Source organism: Mixophyes fleayi, chromosome 2, assembly GCF_038048845.1.
Source record: "Mixophyes fleayi isolate aMixFle1 chromosome 2, aMixFle1.hap1, whole genome shotgun sequence".
NCBI classification, from domain to species: Eukaryota; Metazoa; Chordata; class Amphibia; order Anura; family Limnodynastidae; genus Mixophyes; species Mixophyes fleayi.
This window is the reverse complement of record NC_134403.1, coordinates 339,672,569-339,695,841: the sequence shown is the minus strand read 5'-3', so window position 1 is coordinate 339,695,841 and position 23,273 is coordinate 339,672,569. Positions and strand designations below refer to the sequence as shown.

At 39.3% G+C, this 23,273-nt stretch overlaps 1 protein-coding gene across 1 annotated transcript in view; it reads left to right on the top strand.

Moving 5' to 3' along the window:
- The window catches only part of ARL13B (ARF like GTPase 13B), a 47,470-nt gene extending 24,197 nt beyond the window's left edge, over window positions 1-23,273 (top strand). Inside the window, exons 5-11 of the mRNA XM_075197040.1 lie at window positions 11,381-11,486; window positions 12,880-13,082; window positions 14,828-14,939; window positions 15,322-15,565; window positions 16,965-17,081; window positions 17,632-17,700; window positions 22,572-23,273. Coding sequence (XP_075053141.1) covers window positions 11,381-11,486; window positions 12,880-13,082; window positions 14,828-14,939; window positions 15,322-15,565; window positions 16,965-17,081; window positions 17,632-17,700; window positions 22,572-22,648 — 928 coding nt within the window. The 3' untranslated portion in view covers window positions 22,649-23,273. The remainder of the gene's footprint in view (window positions 1-11,380; window positions 11,487-12,879; window positions 13,083-14,827; window positions 14,940-15,321; window positions 15,566-16,964; window positions 17,082-17,631; window positions 17,701-22,571) is intronic.

Below are 23,273 nucleotides of genomic sequence, written 5' to 3'. Positions count from 1 at the left end.
TGCTTGTAATAAATACAAGGCTTCTCTTTATACATTAAAACATACGTTGCTTCCAAGTCATCCAAAGTAACACCCTAAATAGAAAAAAATTCACCCTATTTTCCATATACACTTTTTACAGCTTAAAGTGTATTAATTGTTTTTTTTATCTGGGTTTTTATGCTTTGTGTTTTAGCCAAATACAAAGTATATTTTTCAAGCTTGAAAATGTACTGGTCACTTATTTTCAGTGGACGTAGCCATTTTGTGTTCTGAGCCAATAAAATGCTTTATGCATCAGTGATGTCACTATATTGGCTGCCTATACTGCATAATGGGACAAGTCATCAGTCTTATCCCAAATAACTTTATTTCTAACAAATTCATGGAACATAGAGCAATCAGATGGTGCAATTTGGTTGTTTCAGAGAATTACTGGGCCTGTCACAACTCTACTTGTGTGATTTTAAAAATAATTTAATGGTTCTGCATGAGGCCTCCTGTAATCCACTCATTCGCCCAACCACTAAGCAGCTGGGTCTGTAGTTTGGCCTTCTATATGTATTCAGGTCCAAGACATGTGTATACATAGGCAAACCGAGGGGGGTTTCCTAGTGCCTGAAACCCCCCCTCCAAGCCTGGGGCACTGTATAATTGAGGTGGCTGGACCCTGCCCCCGCTTCACACAGCTCTGCTTGAAAAGGGAGAGCTGCATGCACCTAACAGTAGTGCATGCGCAGCATTGCCCTTGTATATTATATGGATAGGAATTGCCTGTGTATATGATGGGGATAGGAAAAGTTGGAGAGCAGCCACTCCCCCATGCATGCTGGTCACGCCCACTGGCGGCGTGGTGTTGAAACCTCCCTCTACAAATCCTGCGTTTGCCCCTGGTATAGCACCAGTGTTTTATATATTATTTACAGCTTATGAATGTTGTTAGCAGCTGTTTTAGAAGAAAGCAGTTTATATTTTAGTAAATTCCAGATTTGCAAAGTCCATACATTCTTACCGCTTTCATACTGCTGCCCCGGCAATATCCCGGGTTTTTCAAGCCGGGTTTTTTCTGGGGCTCGGAGCGTCCCAGCTCAGAAACACCATTCATACTGCACCTCGGACCCGGGAATCTCCCGGGTTGACCCCATTCATACTGCACAAGTCTGTGCCCTGGCAATTTGTGGGAGTCATCACCAGAGCACTTTTCATTGGCTGAAAAATGGTGATGTCATTGAAAGGTGTTTTTTTTGACGCATAAAGATGATGCAAAAATACACACTTTTTCAGTGAAATAAAAGCAATTTTCTCCAACAAACTCCGATTCTGCTTCAGCTTGATCTGCACTCCACCATCCACCATTTCTCCTAAACTCCTTCTCGAATCTTCCACGGGTTCCCACCGATGACATCATCCTCCAGAGACAGGCAGACAGCCAATCAGCTTGTTTTCTGTGCAACCCGGGTTGAAAAAAACATTCATAGTGCAAGCAACCCTGGTCCGACCTGGGAATTACCCCTCGATAAATCCCGGGTTTTTAGACCCGGGATTTTTGACTTGTACCATTCATACTGCACCAAGACCCGGGTCGTTTGAGCTCGCCCCAGCAAAAATCCGGGATTTTGGTGCAGTATGAATGGGGTATTACTGATCGCACAGCCTGGACAAATCCCAGGACATAGGTAGTCAGAGGGTCTAAAATTTGCACCTAACTTTTTTTTAGGGGAAGCCTTTAGATCTATATGCCACTGTAATAGGTTCACCTGCCCCCTAGATTGTGATTCTACACTATCTTGTCTTGTACATGTTATATAGATATAATATAGCATATATTTAATTCTGGGTCACTTTGAAACTGGTGTGCACTGGATGGCAGCCTCTAGGCCCCTTTAATCTTATGCTGGCTCTTGTGTACATGGTCATTTCTTTCTGTTCTAAAGACCTGCTTCCTAATATGCTGTCAACAATACACCATTAGCTTTAGACTGTAGGACTTCTTATACAATGATATGTTTAGGCATGTTTTATGTCTGATAAGTGCAGGACATTGTTAAACTCTTATGCCTGATTTCCAGACCAAAAACATTCATCGCAGACATAACTTCCAGCCTATTTTACATTGTTATCGTGATATGAAACAAGGCAAATATTTGTAAGTGTTTACACTCTTAGGTCTGCCTGGGCGAGCCTTATTCAGATCATCACCTTATCTCGATCCCAAGGATTAAACATTAAACTATAAGCTCTTGGTGGGAGCATTTTGTGGTGGTGTTGGTGTTCTTATTATATATTATACTGTTATTTATATGACTCCAACATATTCTACAGCACTGTACAATGCCTCTATTCAGGCACTCCTGTCCATGTTCCAGTGATGTTTTTAAACTGATTTCCCTTCTGGTGTACACATACACCATAGTATAGTCAGAGTATAGCATTAATCTACCTATGTCTGCAGACCAGAGGAAACTGGAGCATCCAGAGGAACAGAGGGGAGAACTTAATAACTCCACATATAGATCCTGCCGCTGCTCATAGCAAATCTCTTTTCTATTACAGCTAACTCTAGTTATAGGGTGTATTTTTGTTAAGAGAAAACTTTAGTCGACATTCTAATAACTTTATTGCTCTGTAAAGTGTTTTCCTAATGGCCATATTTTGTCCTTGGGTAACTAACATTCATTTAAACCAGTGATGGGCAACAGGCACCCTGAAGTGTATCAGGTCCCCTGAAGTGCATCAGGTTACTGATCTAAACAGCAGAGTTGATACTATGACATAGATGTGACAACATGGGGATTTTATGAAGGATGTGAGTATCTGGAATTTCAGATTGCATAGTCATAGGTGGTTTTAGGAGCCTACATGACAGGCTGCATTGTTAATTATAAATGTGTCCTAACATTCTACTAGAAACTGGATACATTGCTTATGTATGAAATGGCTGGTTAAAAAAATAAATATATACCGTATTTTTCACTCCATAAGACGCACTTTTTTCCCCCCAAAAAAGTGGGGGAAAAAGTGTGTGCGTCTTATGGAGCTAATACTGCATGCCAGAAAGGAAGGAAGAAAATAAAACTTACATGTCCAGCGTGGAGCAGCGGGTCCCGGCCAGGCTGCAGATCCTCCTGAGCGTCCGTCCCTCCGCCTATCTGTGAGGACCTAGCTGGACATGTAAGTTTTATTTTCTTCCTTCCTTCAGGAGGATCCGCAGCGCTGAAGACACCTGAGGGAATAAGATAAGGCTATAGTGTTTGTGTGTGTGTGCTGGAGACTATACTGTGTGTGTGCCAGTGTGCTAACATAGCATGTGTGTCTAAGAGTGGGGATCAGTGTGTTTAATATAGTGTGTGTGTGTGTGTTGGTGAGTGTGAGTGAAGGGGCCAGTGTATTTTGTGTGAGTGAAGGGGCCAGTGTATGTTTTCCTTCTCTAAAACTAGGTGCGTCTTATAGTCAGGTGCGTCTTATGGAGCGAAAAATACGGTAGATATAAATATATCTGTGGATTGAGACATTCACTGCAACTTTCTAAAGCTGGGTGCACACTACACTGTTTTCGTCCAATAATCGGCTCAAACAGCCGACCTACGACCGCTCATTCAAAGGTCGGGTCAGTGTGTGCAGTGACACGATGGTCGAAAGTCTGCCCAAATGGACGATTGTCGCCTCATTTGGTTGGTCGTACCGTTTACTATTTTCGTTCCAATCTCGTTTCCGCTGTGTAGTGTGTATAAACTTCCGACCGATCCACAACCGTGAGTACAAAATTAGTCATTGCTCACGACAACATGGCTGTAAAAAGTCGCTAAAGGGACGTCCGCTCTTCCCTTTATCGTCCTAAACAAGGCTAGTGTGTATGCAGTCCATGGACCGAGCAATCGGACCATCGATCGCATGTAAAATCGCTCGGCATTAAAAAGTTGGTCGCACTTTCTGTAGTGTGTACCCAGCTTAAGTGATATGATCACCAGACATTGTCTTGGATAAATGTTTCCAGGGACAAATCTTCAAAACCTGGGACTTCCTGAAAATATATCTCTAATTTACAATCTCCTATTTCCAGCAATGACATGTGATCCGTGAGATGTGATTTATATATGGCTGACCAATAGCAAATTGTATCTGTCATTAAACTGTACAAGATTTATTTTTTGGTTTCAGCAGTATAAACAAATGCAGGGTTCACATACACATTAGCTGCCAGTGTGTCTGTGTCTTCTGGCAGGTTACATTTAATTATCAGGGCAGTTCCACCTGTCTTTCATATTCATATTCAAATCGCTCCTGAAAAGCTGTACATGGGGCAGTGTAGTAACAAAGAGATGGCTGCTGTGTTGTCCAAACATCCTCTGTATGTCACTGTTGTGTGCTCTGACTACTGTGTGATCCCATCACATTTACATTCTATCAATCCTTGTTTTGGAATTACACCGTATTTCCCCCCTGCTGGAACAGCTCCTCTTCAATCCACACTGAGCATGTGGTAAAGTGTAGGTTCATTTAATTCTGTTTCCAGAAACCATAGAGCAAGCATAAGGGGAGGACAAAAACCCATAACATATAATACAGAATGTAAAGGAAAACAATCATAAAATAAATAGAATAATAGGTTTGTTATAGTAAAATAATGATAAATACAAAACCAATAAACTTATACCGCTTTCATACTGCCGCCCAGGCAGTATCCCGGGTATATGAACACGGGATATTGCCGGGGGGCAGAGGCTCTCCCAAAGTCAAAATCCCGGGTAGACCGCGTTCATACTGAACACGGGTCTGCCCGGGGTCTCCATGGCAACATCACAAGAGGAGCTCTGATTGGCTCCTCTTGTGATGTTCGTTTTTTTTTTTTTTCTTTAAGATTGTGTTAAAGTACCATTCATAGTGCAGGCTTCCTGGGGCAGACCCGGGAATTGACCCGGCTCTGATGACCTGGGAATTAGACCTGGGACTATTCATACTGCACCTCGACCTGGGTCTTCAGGACTTGCCCCAGCAAAAACCCGGATTTTTGGTGCAGTATGAATGGGGTATAATTCAGTACACATACTTGGCTCTAGAATTCTTATGATGTCAGATGTTGTAACAGACAGTGCAGCATATATGGCACGGTATACGTGACTATCTCAGGCGGTTGGCAAAATACTGCAGTGCGGGGGGGACCCTGAAATGATGAACCTCCAGCTGTCTGTGCTCATCTTTGAACCTCACAGACAAGCTGCATATTATCTGAGCAGGATTTAATACCGTTGCTCACCTATCCTTGTGCCCGAGCGGAGAGGCAGGATTGTCCGGCATGTGGCTACCATAAAGACAGGAATGCTGTGTGTCCAGTGCATAGTGATTTTATAGCAAAGTCTGATTTATCTGTTTTGAATTATTTTTCATGTGAGATTTGAAATACTTTCCACTCTTTGGAGACTTTTTTCTTTATTTTGTCATTGTTATATATGGCCCAAATGGTCTATTTTGCAAATATAATGCATCGGCTATATGTAATAGTAAGATCCACTCTTTAGCAGACTATATCGAAGAGTTACCAACTCTATTCATGCTACTGTGTTAAAATTCATTACCAGCAGGTGTGTGATGTGGAGGACTTTATAGGCCTGATGCCCCAAGCATGGAAGCCCTGCAGGAGAATTGCATGTTAGATGCACACTGCTAGAGTGTATCTACCAAACAGTATATACCCTATTTAAACCCTAGTATATGGGATAGGGTTTATATTTTCAAAATAAACTATTTGTAATTGTTATTTAATCTAGCTGTTATATCTTTGCTTATCCATGTTGTGAAAAACACCTCCCCCCACAATCACCGTATATTCACAAGTGGGTTAGTAGGTCACTGACCAAATCTCAGTGGGACAAAATTATAAGTCTCACTACTAAATGCACCATCCGCTCCCACACAACAAATATTTTAACATTTTTACTAGATGGTGCAAGAGCCCAGACTTGGTTCACAAAGCGTTGATCAGCAGATGTTGGAGATGTGGCTGGGTATATCCACCACTGTCCTCTTATCACTATCTAAGGATGTAAATAAAGAATGTTTTCTTAATTTGAATGTATGAAACATATATTTCTTCTTCTTCTATATTTTTTTATTATTTTCTTTTACATTTTTTAATTTTTTTGTGGAAAGTGGAGCTTGAAGCCCAAGCCTGAGCCTCTAGTACCACTGCGCATGTGTGCTCAAGCAAATAGCAGTGAGGGAAGATTTTCTATTGCGATAGAAAATCTTCCATATCACCTGGTTTTGTTATAGAGTCCTCTGTGTCTTCTGGCTGGTTACATATGATTATCGGTAATAAGGCCGTATCGCCCTTCTCTCATATTCAAATAGCTCCTGAAAAGCTGTACCTGGCCCAGTGTAGTAACACATAGATGGCTGCCTGGCATCACGCTGTGTTGTCCATACATCATCTGTATGTCACTGTTGTGTGCTCTGACTTTATTGTAATCCCATCCCTTTTATGTTTTATGAACCTTTGTTTTGTAAACCTGTTGAAAGATCAAATAACACCCTTTACCCCCTGGCTCTTCTTCACACTGAACAAAACTGAACAGCGAAGATTAAAGTATCGATTGATTTAATTCTATATATAAACATAAGGACAAGACAAAAACCATAACATATGATCTAAGGTGTAGGAAAACAATCATAAGATAAATGGAATAATAGATTCATTACATTAAAATAATGATTTAAAGTTGGACATCGTCAAACATCAGAAATAAATAAATACTGTTTGTGATAAACCCGTTACACTAATACAATGCACACATCATACATGTCCAGCTGGTTGTGTGGTCATTTTTCACCTCACCGATAAGCTCCCAAGACCTCTGACCACTCAAGGACTTACTACATGTTTTGTCACTGATCCCTGTGCCGCAGCAGAGTGACGAGATGTGACACTTTTGGTTTATTTTGCATTAAAAACAATGTCTACAAAGATGGGCTTATCCTTTAAATACTGACCAAATATTGTTGTTAAATAAACATATTCCTATTAGTTTAACATTAAGTTAGTTCTTCTGTAAATTGCACCAAACATTTTGTGAGCTGAACTAATAAGTAGGGGGCCACCGACATTGCTGAAGCATGAAGTGCATTTCAGGAAAGATGGGATAAATAGAAGGAAAGTCCCTTAGTGATGACACTGGCTCCCAGTGAATCCATAAACTGCATTCTCATAGATGTTGGTTCAGCCCACAAAATGTCTGCCTCCACTGTATGCAGACTAGGGTTACACTTTAAATCAATAAAGCGTTATTCTGATAAGTTTTCTTTTGTTCTGTTCCCAGCGAAATTTAACGCAAGAAAACAAGGAGCTTAAGGGATGGCTATGAGATACACTAAGGTTACAGCAAGGAGATGATGTAGACCTCATTTTCAAACGGTAACCTCCACGTTAACTGAATGTTAAGTGGGCTTGAACCAGAAATAGGCCAGTAGCTGTAAAGAGATGGTCAATCACAGTCATCTGCTCGGCCTATTATAGGAGCAGAGATATTGTGCATCCTGCAAGATCTATACAATTATGTCCAAAAGATAGGTTGGAACTGGATGGCCGATCCCCGGTGTTAGTAATAACTGGTTGTCTGTGGTAATGCTATGCCTGGCAAACATCATTCAGTAGGTCATTGTGATAAGTCCAGTGCTCGGCACTGTGCTATTGTGTTTGTGGTTGTTGTATTTGTTTGTATTTTGTGTTTACTATATCTAATCTGAGCAGTCCATATACAATTAGAAATATGCAGATAAATATGTCTATTCAAAATAAGTGTTTATTCACAGTCCATTACATTAAGCAATGTTTATATACTTGGCTTAGTTTAATTGTATGTTTGTACAAATGCTTAGCAGGTGCATATATCATTCTTGTCAGAAAAAATCACTATAAAGTATTAAATGCTATCAAAGCATTTCTGGTGAACAGTGTCTTTGGTGACCGGACTGATGTGTTAATGGTAATAATCTTGTGTAGATTTCAATCAAAGACTTGTTTTCATTCTGCAAGAAGGGATCTATAAACCACATTGTTTCTGATCATGTTACAGGCAATGGTCGAAGTGGAAACTATTAATATATAAGTGACTTGGATTTGGGCCACTGGTGTCTGGATAATGCCCAGCTCACAGGATTGGCTACAAGGGCCAGAGACATTTATCAGATCTGTCAGGAAAAGTGTAAAATCCTCTAGTTATGTTGTCACCAGTCTTATGTTGTCTCTGCTGCTTGTTTGCATCGAAAATCTGTCTGCTGCACTAATCGGAATAGCGAAAAGATAAGTGGTCGAGCCAGGGAGTAAAATCCTACATATTCAATAAATAATAAAGAGGATGTAGATTGGAAACAATAACTTGTATACATTACCATAAATATGATTTATTGCAAAAACTGGTAAATAATCATATAGTAGTAAATATATAAAAGGATTGATCCTCAATATTAATATATAATATAAACGTATTATCACTGGCAGTTCAATATGAGCTCTTCATAGACATTGTCTGTGAATAACAATAACACACTGTCCCAATAATATATGGACACTATCTAAAAGATGTTACAAATGTCTGCTCAATGCAATAGATAGAAATAGGAACAGTTACAAACTGTAGCTACCTTACTCTTGAGGATATCTAATGAGAAAAGAATGTTTTGTCAAAATTGTCCTATGATATTAAAGAAGCAATCCCACATCTGAACTATCTTAATTACTTAATCACCTTTTGAACATGCATAATTTTTCTTAGCTTTCCTCCCATAAATCTTTTTCTCTTTTTCATTATCTCTGGTAGACAAACACATGGCTGACAGACACTGACAGTCTGCTGTACAGGCTCACAGCTCTTAGCATGTCATGAGGAGGGAGAAGGAGGATATTACGGTGCATACAGAGCTCAGAGAGGCATTCCAAAGCTTCTTTGCTCACAACATCATGTGACTGTGGTTGCCATGGTAGTCAAGAATCCTAAGTCATTAATAGCAGCCCGATGGAAAAAAAGCAAGGGAGGCAATAGTAACTTTATTCTTATAGCCTGCCACAGTGATTTATGGTTAAAAAAAAAATAAAAATCACACACCTCATTTTATTCATGGAATTGCTACTTTAAAAACCACAAGCACTTCCTCACTAATTGATGACTGGTTTTGCAGAATTCATATTAGTGGAGGTAGGAGAAATCGCAGACTCCACAGAGCACAAACGCCTTAGTTCACAGCACAGGGCTGTCATTTGTTAAATTGAGAACACAACAAAATGTAGTTCAGAACAAGGTGAATAATACATCAATCAGTAGCCCGCTGTAATAGTGGCTGCTATGACAAGTATATTTAATAAGTTTCCTTTTGACTTTTGTGTTCGAATTGGCAAGCTTGTCAGCCCTCCTCGTGGGTGGCGCTGATGCCTTCTGCGCTCAATCAACTTTAGCTATATTGATCAGAGTTAAGATCTCCGATTCCCAGAGCCCACTATCTCAATCTTCGGCTAGATCCAAATGACTCCAATATTGTAGCCGGCTCGTACCCCCAGATTCTCTTATTTGCTCACAGATTTAGATGATACTTATGCAGTATAATAAACCAATGTAGAATCTTAGATATATGGAAAACAACCAAAATGTTTTACTCTTTTCACTGCATACATGCCATTCCATCAGACATGGGTATATCCTTTCATAAGGTTTCCTGCATATTTTATATGGGATAACCAATTATTTGAGGCAAACAATTAGTGTAGATTTAACTCTTAAGTTGTCTTCTATCAAATAAATCTCTTTACTTTTTGGAAAAATAAACACAATGCAAAAGATGAAATAATAATAATAATAAAAAAATAGTGTATGCTTTGAGTGCACCTTTTAGTACTTAGACATGCAAAATCGGGACAACTTTAGCCCTGCCCCCATTTCGACCACACCCTTCCCTAATCTGCCCAAAAACTCCAACTTCTGGGAGAAACACCACCCACTTTTCTTTATTTTATTTTTTTAACAATTTTGTCTGTTTTCGTGTAAACCAATCAGGATATTAATCAGGAGATATTTTATGTTCTAGCGGCAATGAGAGGGGTGTGGATTATTGTTACTACACAAAATAAATCAAACAAGCACTTAGAATTATAGCAGTATTGTAAAAACATATAGTTGTTTGATATACTGGTAACTACCAAATGTAAGATATTGTGTATTAAAGTAATTCTATCATTTTTAAATAAGCATTGCATAAGCGATTGTATTGTGTCTCCAAAGCACAAAGTAATTTATTTTAGCAGATGTAAAATTTAACAATTCAATACATGATTATAATACAGTACAGCCAATACCAAATGATAAATACATACCGCTGCGCTCGCTTGCGCTAGCTGGCACAAGCGAACATTACTTCACTCCAGAATACTGTGGTCAGACCAGACTGAGGCCAGTGGGAGTACAGCTATATTATATACACTCAGTGTTACAGAGAGAACAATGCAGATGACGGGGCTTGCTTCTATAGGTCCAGGCTTCAGGTGGGTCCAGTGTAAACAGGTCATAGGCTAGTTCAAACAACCCCCTCTAAGGTTGAGGGTCAACATTCCAGATGATTCTCCTGCCCAGAAACCAGTTTAAGCTAGTCTATTTACACATTACAGTCAATATAACTTTAAGTATTTATTCCCTAACATCACTAACTAGAGTATGCAATGTGCGATCTCTTCGGCAAATAAACAACTGCTGATGAATAGGGGATTAAAATGATATCAGACGTGACACGTTTCCTATAACCTGGACCTTAAATAACACTAAAGTGTACATATAATCATGATATATAAACTAAACTAAATACTATCTGCTCATAAATCACTGTGGAATGGAATCAATATAAATATGAAATATATAAATAACTAAATGTTGTAGTGCGAATGTGTGTGTATTTTACCGCGTGATCGCGCCATGCCACGTGTAGCGTGGCATACTGAGTGCAATTGCACGATAAAACAATATTAACTTATATACTTTCGCTCATCCAATTATACGGCTTCGACATGTGACATAATGTTCCACCAAAAGCTGCCATAACAGCGGTACTACTTATGACCATTTGGTGAATCGAAAACTATAAATACGTTTCTGTACAGTGTAATTTATAGACTATACTAAGGCACTATCTGTATTTGCCATACCTGTGTGTACAGTCTAGGTATCCTCTGTATATATAAAATATGATGTGGTATTTGGAAACAAAGGGAAGTGTGGAATAGCACATAGGACTCCATTGCGTTCTGCTATAAAGAAGTATACTATAGACTGACAAGACAAAATATTGGACAGCTGTGCCTAACTGGAACTTTTAATATGTTTATGCGTCGTTCACTAACCAGGTTTGTGTTCTTTTTATATTGCAGATTGGCAAATAAACAGGACCGGGAAGGAGCTATGGCAGAAGCCGATATCATAGAGTTTCTCTCACTGGAGAAACTGGTAAACGAGCATAAGTGCTTGTGTCAGATTGTGAGTATCTCACTATTTTCATTTATTACGGTTGTTTCTCTGACATATAAATATACTCTGAAATTGCGATGCACCAAATCCATGTTTTGATATTATGCCAAACACGGCAGAATAATGAGGCCAGTGGCTGATTGGAACATAAACAAATCTGCCAGATATCGGTTAGGTCCGAATGACCGGATCTGACGTGACTGTATGGTTCCGGTCAGCGATGCTATACATACACAATGCATCTCGTGGTGTGACTGAATTGGCCATCATGTCTAATCAATTCTGCTTCAACTAGACCTCAAGCTCCTCACTCTTACATACAAGGCCCTCGCCAACTCCTCTGCACCCTACTTCTCTACCCTCCTCTCTATTCATGCTCCATCCCGGCCTCTCCGATCTGCCAATGACCGTCGCCTCTCTTCCCCCCTGATCACCTCCTCCAACGCGCGTATCCAAGACTTCGCCCGCGCTGCCCCCCTCCACTGGAACAAGCTCCCTCCTTCCATCAGAACTTCCCCTAATCTGTCCAGTTTCAAACGGGCTTTAAAAACCCACCTTTTTCTTAAAGCCTTCCAGTCTCCCACTTAATTTCCTACCTTTTCTTCTGCCTCTTCCCCTTCATTCCCCTTCCCTTATCCTCCTTCTCTCCCTCTCTCCCTCGTGTCTCTCTGTCTGTCTACCCCTTCCCTTAGATTGTATGCTCCTTTGAGCAGGGTCATCTCTCCTCCTGTCTTCACCACTTTTAACTCTGCTCTCCAGCTACCTAGCCCTCCTCCTCGAAGACTCTCTTCCCCCCGTCCCCTCTCGCTCCCTCCTCCTTTCCCCTCTCCCTCTCCCTGTCATCCGTGCCCTCCCTCTTGGGCTCTGTCGTTTGCGGACCTTCCCCTCTCCTCTCCTCTCTAGCTGTGCTTTGAGCTCACTGAGTTACTGTGCTTATTGTTTACTGTACTGTGCTGTCTCACCTCGTATTGTAATTTCGTTTGTCCCTGTACGGCGCTACGGACACCTAGTGGCGTCCAATAAATAAAAATTAATAATAATAATAGACCAGATTTTGATCGGACAGGAAGGTTGTGTGCTTGACCATACTAGTTACAGTGTTGGAATAGTTCGGTTGAAATTGACCGAATTGTCGGGCATCATCTGCGAATGTGTGATCACCTTTGGTGTTCGATGCATCACTAGCTGAGACATTAATTTTATATTACGTTACTTTATAATGCTCTTACAGGTCACTTAGGAGTTATGTTATCAAAGTCACAGTGCAGGTGTAAGGATGGTCCGATTTGTACATTTTAAGTATTTCGTTTAAGATATTCTTTACTTTTAGATAACAAAACAATAAACTGATTTTTATGTGTAAAGTGCAATAAAATGAAGTCCTATTTTGTTTCCCTTTCAGGAGCCATGTTCAGCAATCCTGGGCTATGGCAAAAAAAATAATACACATATAAGAAAAGGTCTGAACTGGTTACTAGAAGTGATAGCAAAAGATTTCGATACGATACATGAGCGCATTCAGAGGGAGACGGCGGAGCAGAGGGCCCAGGAGGAGCAGGACAAACAGAAGATAGCCGAGAGGGTGAAAAGGCTACGGAAGGAAAGGTAATGTGAGTGAGTTCTCTGTACAGCGCTGCGGAATCAGTGACGCTATATAAAAAAATGATGATGATAATGTCTGACATCCTGGCAATTGGGTGACATTTGGTAACTACATTATTAAAAACAGGTCTCTACATAGTATATACTAGTAGGCTACCTGTGGCTCTCCGGCAGCTGTGGTACTACAAGTCTCAGCATGACCTCCCTGACTGCACTGGAATAAAATGCACATCAAATGGAACAATCTGTAAGGTTTTGTTTATTAATGGATCACTGAACATGGACTTACGGTATACCAGCCGGCCCTGCTAAAGACATGAGCTCCTGACTGATCAGTCGCTGACAGAACATTAATGTTCAGCTGGTTGGTTTGATGCGCAGCAGTGAATTTGCTTTAGCTGAATACTCAGGTCTGCATATTTATTTCTGCTTCTGCCTCAGATGATTTCTACATAATTCTACACCCTCAGCTGTTTTGTATCACTGAATGTATGAGAACATCAAAGCTGCTAAGCTAACAGTCTTGGTATCTGTGAAAACCTTTAAATACACTCCAAAAAGGCTGGAGTCAATTGTTCTTATACGTTAATCTGCGTTATTTAATTTTTAGACAACAAAAAGGAGTAACAAGTAGAGTGCGGTGCTTCGGAGCTCCTACTCCCTTCCTCAGGTGTAGAATGATTACAAGCAGTGTCATAGGCATAAATACATAGGGGCGTATTCAATTGTCAGCGTTAACGCTGCAAAAGGAGCGCTCAAAAAATATTACCGTTTATACGGTAATATTGCGCGCGAAAACCGTTAATACGGTAGTTTACTCGCGGAATTTCATCTGCGAGCTGAAATTCCGTGAGTAATTACCGTATTAATGGTAAGATTTTTAGAGCGCTCGTTTTGCAGCGTTAACGCTGACAATTGAATACGCCCCATAGTCTGTTCCATCAACAAGAAACCTGAAACAAAACATAAATTTTATCAGAAGTGTGTATGTATCTATTTGTGTTTAATCAGAAAAAAATCTGCAAAAATAATACAAAAAAATTATATGGTAATAAGCAACTAATCTAACTATATATATTTGATCATTTTAAAGTCTGCAACGTATGTTCTGTCAATTAAAGATATGAGGCGGCATGTGGGGAATTATGGCCTTTGTGTGACTGATACTGATTGGTGGTTTCCAGTGGCAGAAACAGTCTTAGTGGTATATTTACTAAACTGCGGGTTTGAAAAAGTGGAGATGTTGCCTATAGCAACCAATCAGATTCTAGTTATCATTTTATTTTGTACATTCTACAAAATTACAGCTAGAATCTGATTGGCTGCTATAAGTAACATCTCCACTTTTTGAAACTCGCAGTTTAGTAAATATATCCCTTAGTGTAAAATGAAGTACAGAGGGTGAGTTGGGGACTCAAGTAATTGCTGGATCTAGAGCCAAAGAGGTGGTAGCCTGAGAGTCTGTGGGCAGGAACCAGAGAGGTAGTTGTCCAAGGGCCAAGGTTAAGGAGCCAGAGAGGTAGTTGTCCAAGAGCCAAGGCTAAGGAACCAGAGAGGTGGTTGTCCAAGAGCCAAAGGTCAGGAGCCAGGGAGGTGGTTGTCCAAGAGCCAAGGGTCTGGAGCCAGGGAAGGTAGTCTTCCAAAATCCATGAGTCAATTGCAGGAAGGCAGCCAGAAATGTGCAAGATACAGATATATTATCACATGTACACTTAACCTGAACCATGTTTTACTTTCACAATTTACAGAGAGGAAAGAGAAAAGGAAGAAGCAGAACAAGAAGGAAGACCTATAGCTGACGAAGACACTTCTGTTCCTATGGTCAATCCATTCCAGCCTATATCTGCTGTTATCGTGGAGGTATATTATAGAGTGTGGTAGTTACAGCGTGGTATACACGAGTCAGTCTATGTTGCATTTGAATCTTGTTTTATAATAAGAAATGCATTTTGACCATATTTCACACACCCAAGTCAATGACAGGAGCTCAGAAATTGTACAGCAGGTGTGAGTGAGTTTTATGGCCGGACATATTAACTGTTAGAACACCTGGCTACTTGTGAAGCACAAGGGACACTGTATTCATAAATTTATATTTGTAGATAAGTGACAGCTGTGCAGGAACAAACATTCCACACCTCGTTGGCTGCCCTTCAGCTCTCTCCTTTGCTAGCTCATGACACTACACTGAGAACTGGCATACATTTCATTTGTTGAAATCTCGTTATGATTTTATTGCTAGAATGAAAGCAAAATCCGGTTGGAAAAAGAGAAAAAACGCCAAAAAATGGTGAATGGACAAAGTGGAGCAGATATTCCTCTGGAGCCCAAGGCAGGTGAAGAGGAGATGGATTCTGGCAGTGAGGGTAGCGAGAGCAGCCAGGCACAACAGGACGGACATTTATTAGAAACCTACAAAGATGCTTTGTCCCAGAAGCTGGAGCAAGAAGATAAGAGTGTAGACCCGTCTGAAAGGAGAGAATCAGGTATTTTTGCTAAGAATAGTCATGATTTCAGGATTCTTATCGCTGAAAGGGATTTATCATCCAAGTGCTTAAAGGGGTTGTATACACTCCTCTGCTTTTGATGGTGATCAACGGCAGAAGTTTGGAAGAGGGTGGGATGTGTTCTGCTCAAGGAATGACATCATCTGTTTTATTGAAAGCCTTGCTCTCCCATCACATGCTGCCCTGTCCGGCTTACAACCTATCAAATCACATTCGGCACTCAGCAACCCTATTTTAAACTGTTTTTGGGCAAATCGCTGTCAAAAGCAGCATTTAACGTACAGGAAGTATATAGCCCAAAAATGCCCAAAATTCAGCCCGTCAAGATCATTTTATTGTGGCCTGTGAAAGTTTTTGTTGATGTCCCTGCAGTCCGTCCTATTCCAATCATTACTCTTAAGATTTCCAGAAAGGAAACCTCTGGAGCGCACTTCTTGTGTGTGCTGGCCAATGATTGGTTAGTTGCTGCTGGTGAGCAGGGGGATGGGTTGCTTTGTGGTCCTGTGGTGTACGGTCATGTAATATAGGTACCCTAACCGGGTAAAGTTCATACTTGCATTCCATGATCGTATGCCGGCTCCGTTCCGCTTTAAATATTCAAGTGGCGGTTCACAGTGACGTTATTTTAAATCATCGGGCTCTCCTCACATCGGAAATGGCCTGAGTCTATGTAAACATAAGTCACTGTTTTTAACATATCGCTCTCTTTACATTCGGATTATTTATGTTGCTGTAAACACTGTCAGTGTTTACAGCGACATTAAGGTGACTACCACCGCTGGAGAGGGCTTCCCTTTGTTTGCTGTGTACAGGACACATTGTGGCTATAACTTGAAAAGTAAAGCCGGTAGCTGGGTGGTGGGTTCTACCTTTCAACCTTGTACTACTTTACTTAATCCCCCCTCTAGCTAGTAAACGTTACATTTCCATCAACACCTTGTAATACCATTCAATAACTGCAGGATGGGATAACTTAACAGTACAAACTTATTCCAGCAATACTTTAGCATATACAGGTGGAAACGGGTACCTAGAGGACTCTTATAATACTAACAAGCTTCAAAGCGGGTTCATTATGCAGGGCAGGAATGATTGCAGAGTTGGCTCATAGAGGTTAAATATTTAATAATTTGTCTAAGTTATTCAGAGTTTGTGTGCATTGACCTTGCATAGACCTGCTGGGTTCATACTGAAAGAATAGACATGTTATATAATTATGTGTCCTCTATAGCACACCACTTATTTAACTACAAATTTATACTAAGCAAGAAACATACAAATTGGATTTAATGCATATGTTGAATGTATACTTATCCCAAAACATTATTATCATGCGTGGCTTAAAGTTGTTGTTGTTTTGGATTTTTTGTTTTTTTAGTTCAAAGCAAAAAGAAGACAAAAAAGCTTAAATTAAAAAGAAATAACAAAATAGAACCCTTTGGCACAGAGGATTCCGATCCAAAAAGCCCGGCTACACCCCCACCGCAATTACCTGGTGAGTAAAGAAGTCATCTACCGGGAGAAGATTTCTGAATAAATTCCGAACAATCGTTTTTTTAAGTGTGGACAGCTGGTAACCTGAAAATGCTTTTATATAGATGGCAATAACTCTGATAACATCACATCATCTTCTGACCACTAGGAGGAGCATTATATGGAAGCACTTAACAAACTAAACAGTTAATCCAACATGAACTTCTTTGTTTTGGCTGCTATAGAGAATCCGTATTCCAAAAACATTTTTAAAGATTTTTGTATGTATTTTTTGTTTAGGCATTAATTGTGTTTACAATTTTTGTGTAATATTGTACTGTACATCAGTATTTAAGCCTGGTAATAGTTTTTAAACTGTAAAATGTATTTTTGGAAAATTAAATTATTGGTACTTTATTGCTATAAAAATATTCTTTAGTATAAAGAATGATGTATTTTATTGCTCTGTCTTTATATTTGATTTTTTTGTACATTTTACAGTCTCCTCAGGGCCACCTTTCCGTGGTTTATTCTGTTGTTTTAAGTGAAATTGTGTTTTGTTTTTCCTGTAGTTGGCTGGGGAACCCCAAAAGTTACTAGACTTCCAAAACTTGAGCCTCTTGGAGAAACACAGCATAATGGTAATTGTAAAATGCCTTTATCTTGTTTCTTCGCATGCCAGTCACTATCCATTCTCCATGGTGATAGCAGCATGTACTGCACTCTCTCATTAACACATTGTTTTGTTTATGCGTCTGTTTACTCGCAAGCATTAGGCATCTATCTCCTGGGCTTGTATCATCTCACATTTCTTTCCTCTTCATTATTTTATTCAATAAATATTAACAGCATGAAATCTAGGGAAGGTGATGTCAGGACTGTTGGGAACTCGGCAGACAAGGAGAATGTATCTGTTTGTGTGTATATATGTATATTTATGTAATATTTATGTGTCTATGTTTGTATTCCCTCTAGCTCTAATTTACTCAATGTATGTTCCTCATTGAGTATATGAAAGAGATAAGCAATGTATCTACAAATTGATGAGTTGTACTTACTGTTGCTTAGTGGCAATGCACAGAGGGTGGCCTACAGTAATAGACCAAAGGTTGTGTGGCTCCACCCATGCAGGAACAATCACCAGGAATGGCAGAATTCTATTCTTCTAGGAAAAAGATAATAACCTCCAGGCTTTATTAATTTGTTGTGGTCTGATATCTGGAACACTGGGATTCACAGAGCTGCATTTTATATGTTATGTTCTACCTCTGTGGTTTAGAGCAGTAAATCTTTCAATTGGAAAAATACTCAACTTTAATAATCATCACATCTCTCCAATTGTTACATCTAGAATGAATCACATAGTAAACAAGTATTTAGTATATCCAGCTAAAATCACTGAAAACCTAAGGGGTAATTAATATATTGGAAAATCTACAATCTATCAATAGAGGGGGTTATGCCACCTCTTCTATAGAGTAATGCACAAGAATATCACTATATTAAAACACATCACATTTCTCCATAAATCAAACCAAAGGGCTAATAAACCTTGCGATATACACTAAGTATATAAAATCAATCTAAAACTAATCCTAATAAAACAGTATCTAGAATAAATAAAAATACACTATTTAAAGAGAAACCTATAATACAGACCATATATGTTCTACATTGCAGTATCCCACATTCAGTGGAGATGTGATCACAGTCTAATAGCAGGTGGCCGCACACCTGCCAATAATCCCAATAGTGACCGTTCTATTGTGTCTCATAGCAATAAGAGAATATATCCCTTCTTTTACTGCACCCCAAATGGATCTGTATATGTGTATGTGGTTGCTGTTGCTCTTCATTCATAATAAACCACATTTCCTAACCTTTGTTTTTGTGTTAAAAGAATTATTATGGGATTGTCTTGATCGTCATATGAAATGTTGGAATCAACCTTCACTTCCAAACTTAATTTTACCACTAATCTTCTCATTGTTCTAGTCCCTGTCTCTGCTGTTAAATCCATTTACTTAATGGATGATAATGTCACCCCCCACTCTATTTCCTCCTCAAAGTAGATGATTTAGGAAAGTGTGTACATTTACCCACCTGGGAGATCTGAGTTTGCCTCTTTCCTGCCCATCGGATGTGGGAGAAAGATAAATTCATACAAAGGTTAGAGACTGGGAGCTATTTGTTTATGATGCCTGATTGGACAGGACACAGGTGAACTCGGAACTTGTGAACGTTACAGGCTGTGGTAAATCAACCTGCAGTAGTGAGAGCAACGTGAGTGTGGTCATAGAGGCGTCAAACATCACTGGTATTGAAGGAGTTAAAAGTATAACTGAAGAGATAATTTTTATATATATATATATATATGTTTTTTACTTTACAGTTTTCATTGACAATACAACAATAAACTGTACCCCTGAAGCCTGCTGCCTAGGTGTCATCCTAGACTCAGAACTGTATTGTGTCCCCCATATCCAGTCTGTAGCCAAATCCTGTTACATACATCTGAGGAACCTCCCCATAATACACATATATCTCACACAAGACACTGCTAAAACTTAAATTTGTGTGTTAATCTCCTGCATTGACTTTCCCAGTTGTATTCTTTATTGTCTTCTAACCTAACTTTCACCCCTGAAATTTATTTTGAATACAGGGGTTAGACTCATTTTCCTCTCCACTCTGTCAGTCCCTACATTGATTGTCTGCACTTTACTGAAAGTCATTAACAAAACAGTACCAATATTTCTTCATTATACTGCCCGAAATATCTCCCAACTGACCCCTCCAAACTACCAAAGATGTATCTGGCCTCATTGCTCCTATTCCCTATTACAGGACTTTTTTTGGGGTGCACTCACTCTGTGAAACACTGTCCCTTGTACAAAAATACTTTCCCCTTGTCCAAACCTCCCTAAAAACTCACCTCTTTAGTCAAGCTTATCAGATTCCTGAAGCACCCTCTTAAAATCCTGAGGCTATTATACCTCATTACCCCCCTCCACACAGTCCAAGCAAAACGTAACATATTTTCTCTTTTATATACTCAATCAACCTTCTGACTCTAAAACCAACATTGCTGTGTGACTGGATCGTACACCCCCACTAAGCACTTTTTCCATTGCGATCTGGCTGCACCGATATGCAATTTGTGGCACCTAAGAACATGTATCAATCTCCTATATCCTGTAGATTGTAAGCTTGCCAGCAGGGCTGTCTTCCCTCTTCATCTGTCTGTAATACCCAGTTTTGTTTTATAACCGTCTTTGTTCCCAGTTGTAAAGCACTGTGGAGTATGCTGGCGCTGTGTTAATAAATTACGTTAATAATCATAGTTTCTTCATTATTCATCGGTATGAAGAGTATGAGCACCCCATGTACTGGTAGGAACTTGCTCATTCCACTTCTCATGTGTTTTACTGTCCTAAGCAAACTTTCAGATGGTCATCCATTGACATGTGTAGACATTGACTTGTTCAAATGTTAGGTGTATGGACCTCCCTCTATGTTTCATGTAGCTAGTTTGCAATCTTGTTACACGATTACCATATCAGTCAGGTTAAAAAAAAGTTTCATTTGTACAAAATATAAATGCCACACAACGAACATAGGTTCTTATAGGCAATTGTACATGTTTGTTATACTGGTAAAGTTGGGATAATGGGAATTTTGGGAAAAACATAATCGCAGTACTCCAAAGTCTTAGATAGATATATCTGTTAATGTTATTAGTATCTTTTTATTATATAAGGTACCTTGTATTTTAATTACGCTAGATCCCAAGTGTCAGGCAAGCTGATGCACTTCACGTTGGGAGCCACAAGGGTGGCCCTTTAACTTTCAGAAGGGTCACACATTACCCTTAATATTAGTAATAAGTTAAACAATACCTTTATTTGCAGCAAGAGACCCCTACCTGGTAAACATACCAGCAGGCATTTTAAACAAGTGTTACAAGCTATAACAAACAATTCTGACAATAAATCAATAATATTATCTGGGCACCTGAGGCCCGTGACGTTCTCTCGTATATCTGCACTACACACCTTTGTCCAGCTCAAGCTTTCAGGCAGTGGTTGGTTTGCTATTTATATAATTATTATGCTCATGCAGGAAATATTTTTGTATATTATTAAGCCCTGTAATACACAGACTTTCGCATACACTGTATCATTACCAGTAGTTGTTTTATATGCTCTATTACTTACACAGCCATTTTTATGCATGTCAACCTTGCCTTGTAAAACTGTGATATTTCTTGCATCAGAGTTCTGATGATAGACTTCATTAGCAAGATCACCAGATACAGATTGAGGTTGGCATACATTTTCTTTGACCTTAGACCTCAATTGAGGTCAGTGCATGTAAAGTGTAGGAAACATAAAACATGGATTTATTTAAAGGGACATTGTACTCTTAATAAAAATGTACATATGTATTTAACATACCACCCAAAACATTTCAAATATAATTTTGATTGTGGTTTGTTGTTTGTTTGTTTTTTGGACACTTAATGCAAAATGTACCATGTATGTAACCAGCGGTATTGTTCAGCCTGGGCACACAATTGCAATAAGCTAAAGGAGGGTTAGTGGTGTGCGTTTAGTATTTGTACAACAACTATAGGCGGATTGGAAAGTTATTTACCCTCTAGAGGGGAGTTTTGTGTTTAATCAGCTGATGTTGTGATTAGTCATTGATTTAATATTGTATATGTAATACATTTTAGAAAAGACCAAGTAACTAGTGTTTTGTTTAGTTGTATGATTTTAATCTGGACAATATTGTAGTGATTAAATTAAACAGTGGGGGGAAAAATGGGAACATTACATTTGTTAATATCCCCCTCTAGTCCCAAGTAGTAGAACCAGGGAAATCCATTGCTTTGGACCCTCATATATTGGAACCACAAACCTCCACTTGCATGAGAAATGGTTGTTTCTCCAGGCATAACAGCCAGGAGTAGCCTGAACGGATATACTGTAGGATGAATTGAGCATTGTTGATCCGTTTGACTGGACAGGGCAGAGCCGTAGAAGGCTGCTCCGCTGATACATGTTCAGCTCTGCCTCTTTACTTTCTAACCTCTAAAGGCTTTTACACCTGGATAAGCAACTTTCACCAGTGTCAGCGATAGTAAGCAGCTCCCAAGCCGCAGAGCCCAAGGACATCAACCCCGCACGTTTGTGGGGCTAGGGGGGATTTATTGATGACTTTTTTTAATTATTATTATTGGCTTGGAGTTTTACTTTAATAAATGTAATTTCCACTACATTCATTGCTTATTGATATATGTGCTGTACCTATCCCTTTAGAATTTATTATTGAGAGAGAGTTTTTGCAATCCATTACTTATCATTCCATTTAGCATTGTCATCTGATGGATTTAATCCTAAGCACCTATCTCGCTCATATGTGTCACCTAAGAACATTCCAACAGCCAGACCTTCTGTTTAACTAATGAGACCATTTTGTCTTGTGTTTGCTGTTTGTTTTGAATTAGATTTTTATGGAAAGCCACTTCCACCATTGATGTTACGGCAAAGACCCAACAGCGACACACATGATGTAATCTCTTGAAATGTACAATAGTGACCTCCAAATTGTTTTGGTTTTTGTGCCTTGCACTGATGACCGTTACAGGACGAGAACAGTATTTTATAAAAAAAACATAAACCAAAAGGCAAGTATTGATTGGAACAGATGTAGCCAAGTGAGACAAGACTTTGGTTCACCTGCCTTGTAAGTCGGCTAAGTGTTAGCTCTTGGAACGAGCACTGTTACTTGCTCTTATAAATTATATTGGTACAAGTGACACATGTGTCATACATCGGCTTCGGACACCATCATTTCTACTATGCTCCGGAAACTCAAAAGGACTTTGACCCAGTATTAAACATTTCTATCTCACTTTTGCACTCGAACTTCATATTGAAAACTGTACAGCTTTTAAGATTGTTTTTATATTTCATTCTAATAAGCACAATAACTGCGGAGTATTTTAACATTGTATAACTTTTTAAAGTATTTTACTGACATTTAACCCGCATCATTCCAGTATTCATATCCTTAACTGTGTTTATGCAGTTTGCTATGTTTATACTGCTAAATATAAGCTTCCAGAACACTGTATATAGTAACTGTATATAACTTGAACAAAGTATTGTTACACTTTAAAATGTTAAATAAATATATCGAACAACAA